The 3,440-nt window shown below is 31.2% G+C and overlaps 1 protein-coding gene across 1 annotated transcript; it reads left to right on the top strand.

The window, feature by feature from the left end:
* Positions 1-219: 219 nt before the first annotated feature.
* Positions 220-3,076, top strand: LOC129904424 (uncharacterized). The gene is made up of 3 exons (XM_055979992.1): positions 220-1,032; positions 1,328-1,867; positions 2,978-3,076. Exons 1-3 carry the CDS (start codon positions 220-222, stop codon positions 3,074-3,076), a joined length of 1,452 nt encoding a protein of 483 aa, XP_055835967.1.
* Positions 3,077-3,440: the final 364 nt, after the last annotated feature.

Raw genomic sequence — 3,440 nt, forward strand, 5'->3', positions numbered from 1 at the left:
ATACAAATCATTGTTAACTTCCAAATGAAAAAGAATTTGTGCATTGTGTGTGTTTTTTTGTGGGGGGTGGGTGTTGGGGTGGGGTGGGGAGGTGGGTGGACATGGACTCTTCCCTTAAAACATTGAAAAGGGAAAATAACTCATATTATAAGAATCAATGATCATTGATTCATTTTGTTTCCTATTCTATAGTTGTCTCTACTCAATATTCTCTCGAACATGTCTAAATTTGACAACTCCAATGTCCTTAGCGTTTGCAAAATAGTGCTAATTTGTGGTCTAATCATATATGTGACCACCATTATAGTTTTCAATGACTCTGGATGTCCATCATCTGATCTTTTGTCTTCCTTAAAATTTACAACTTTACCTTCTTATAATTTTCAACCAATTAGTACATCATCAAATATTGCACAATCCAAAAGTTCCACTAACATTAGTCACCTTCTTTTTGGTCTTTTAGGTTCTGAAAAAGCATGGCATCAGAGAAAATCATATATTGAATCATGGTGGAGACCAAATGTTACAAATGGATATCTTTTACTAGATGTTCCTCCTAAAGGTGATCTTCTCCCATGGTCTTCAAATTCACCTCCTTATAAAATATCAGATGATATTCCAAAACTTGTTAACGAGACCAAACATGTCGATGCAACCGTTCTAAGGTTGGTTCATGGGATAATGGAGGTGTTTAGAGAGAAACATGAAGGTGTAAGATGGCTAGTTATGGGAGACGATGATTCGATATTTTTCTTAGATAATATGGTTGAAATTCTTGCACAATATGATCATACCAAGTATTATTATTTTGGAGGACATTCGGAATTTATATTATCGAATTATTGGTACTCATTTAATCAAGGTTTTGGTGGAGCTGGATTCATATTGAGTTATCCTTTGGCTAAAGCATTGTCAAGAGATATGATGTCTTGCTTAAAGAGATATGCTCATTTGAATGCTGCTGATAGAACAACAATGACCTGCATTGCTGATATTGGTGTCAATCTTTCTCCTCTTTTGGGTGTTCATCAGGTAATGTCTAGACTTTTCCCTAGCATAGTAGCATAGATTGTGCATTAGGAAATTAAAAATCACAATAAGAATTTTGGTCAAACTAAAATGTCTTTTAAGCTAAAATACAAAAAACAGATGTTGGAAGCGATCAATTGACTTTTAATTTATAATTAAATACTAGAGTAAAAACATTATTTTTGTTTTCCAAATGCGAAAACAAATAATAAAAAAAAACATTTTTAAGCCTGTCAAACTAGCTTAGAAGTTTGTGAAAACACCATGTTTGTTAATGAGTATTAGTTCTTGGTTGCAGATTGATTTACGTGGTGACCTATCAGGATTTTTATCATCTCATCCAAAGTCTCTATTAATGTCACTTCACCATTTTGACATGGTTGACCCAATTTTTCCCTCTATGAATCGTGCACAATCTGGATATCATCTTCTAAATGCTGCAAATTATGATCAATCACGAATGTTACAACAAACCATTTGCCATAAAAGGTCTACTAGTTGGACCTTCTCAATTTCTTGGGGATACTCAGCACATATTTATGAGAAAATTATGCCTAGAAGTTGGTTACAAAATCCAATTGAAACATTCAAGACATGGGCAAGAAGTCCTAGGCCACCACATTACATGTTTGATACTAGGAGACCTTCTTGGGATCCTTGTGAGGCTCCTCATGTATTTTTCTTCAAGTCTGTTGAGAGAACTCCAGGAAATGAAATTCTTACAACCTATGTTAGAGCATGGCCTCGAGGGATAGGAGATTGTTCGTATACTGGAAATCATTCTGCAGAATATGTATTAGAAATTCATGTTTACTCACCAGCAACAAAACGTATTGAGGTAATATTTTCTATTTTCATAATTTTAATTTTGATTATTTTTTTTCATCAATTTCTACATGAGTTTAACCTATGATGTTAATTGAGAGTTACTCAACATACGTATGGTTGAAAATGCAATCATATAGAATTAATGAATGAATAAGTAAATAATTTTGCAGATATTTTTATATATAGATAGAAGATATTATAAAATTCACCTACTGGGCTCTTTCTAAATATTCTCTGATCCTGTATGACGTCATCTAAGGTTTATACATTTTTTACAAGTTTTCTTCTGCATTAATGTCATGAGTTTTTTAATTAAGTCGATTGCTTATAAATTAAATTCTTCAACAATTTCTAGGTGAACAGCTATAAGTTGAAGAAAACTAATAACTTGCTACTTATGTTAATTAAAATGACATATTAGTTGTTTTTTTTGGTCGGACACATTACTTGATCACAATAATTTATAGACATAATACATAAAACACGCCAATTTGGCCTTACCTGACATCTATGCCTTCCAATTTTAAGTGTGCACAAGTAGATATTTGAATTTGTATAAATTTAGACAAGTAAATACACGTATCCTACGTGACATAATACACGTAGGACACACTTGTTTAATTTTATACAACTTTAAATGTATATTTGTGCACACTTAAAGTTGAAGGGCATAAATATCAGCTGAGGCCAAATTAAAGAGCGTATTTTATATATTATGCCTAACTTATAAAGGGTACAAAATCTTTCTTTTGAAGTTGGTGATTTTTCTCATATAATAAAATTAGCTAAAATGCATCTCCTTTCGTATGTGCTTCTATTTTTTCTGTATATATATTTTTTTGGTACATTCTAAAATTAATTACCTTAAAAGGTGGAATTAGGTATACCCTATATATATAATTCATAAAATAAGGAGTTTGTACATCATGTTAAAGACTCAGCTTTCTTTTGGTTGGCATAAGTTCTTCTTTCGTGCACAAACATGTAGCATTAATTGGAAGTCAACCAATCACAATGTATCGTGCTATTAGTGAAGATTTAAACATGTTTCTATGAAAATTACAAATCTATACTCTTAATTAACTACTGTATCTTTTTAATATATATTTTTTTTTTTCAGATTGATAGATGTGAATGTTGTGACGTAATTCATGAGGCTGGATCGAATAAGGCTGATATCAAGTATAGGGAGTGTAAGGAAGATGAGATAATAGCTTGATAAATTCATCAAGTTATTTATGGAGATATTTTTTCTTCTTAATTATCTACACAGATAATTGTTGTGGTTTAATTCAAAACTACTTTAAAGTGTGTAACTCACATAAATTTGTAGCACATATACATTTAAAAGGAATTTCAAGAAATTCTATTTTGATTCACATTGAAAGGAACACACATTATTTACTACAATATAAATAAAGTACTTGTCAAACTTAGAATATTAACAAAAAAACTGAGACTTTATTTTCCATAAACAAACATATAGAAAAAAATATTTATAAGAATGTATCAAAGTAGAGTATCTGTCATCCCATATTTCTAAGGAGACGATAACCATATAGCTGGTGTTGTGGTGCACTGGT

This window comes from Solanum dulcamara, chromosome 9, assembly GCF_947179165.1.
Source record: "Solanum dulcamara chromosome 9, daSolDulc1.2, whole genome shotgun sequence".
Lineage (NCBI taxonomy): Eukaryota > Viridiplantae > Streptophyta > Magnoliopsida > Solanales > Solanaceae > Solanum > Solanum dulcamara.

Bases quoted from the DNA above. Each gene is read 5' to 3' on its own strand.
- LOC129904424 (XM_055979992.1), top strand. From the start codon at position 220: ATGTCTAAATTTGACAACTCCAATGTCCTTAGCGTTTGCAAAATAGTG. The intron at 1,033-1,327 runs GTAATGTCTAGA...TCTTGGTTGCAG, and splicing joins CTCTTTTGGGTGTTCATCAG to ATTGATTTACGTGGTGACCT. The intron at 1,868-2,977 runs GTAATATTTTCT...TTTTTTTTTCAG, and splicing joins CAGCAACAAAACGTATTGAG to ATTGATAGATGTGAATGTTG.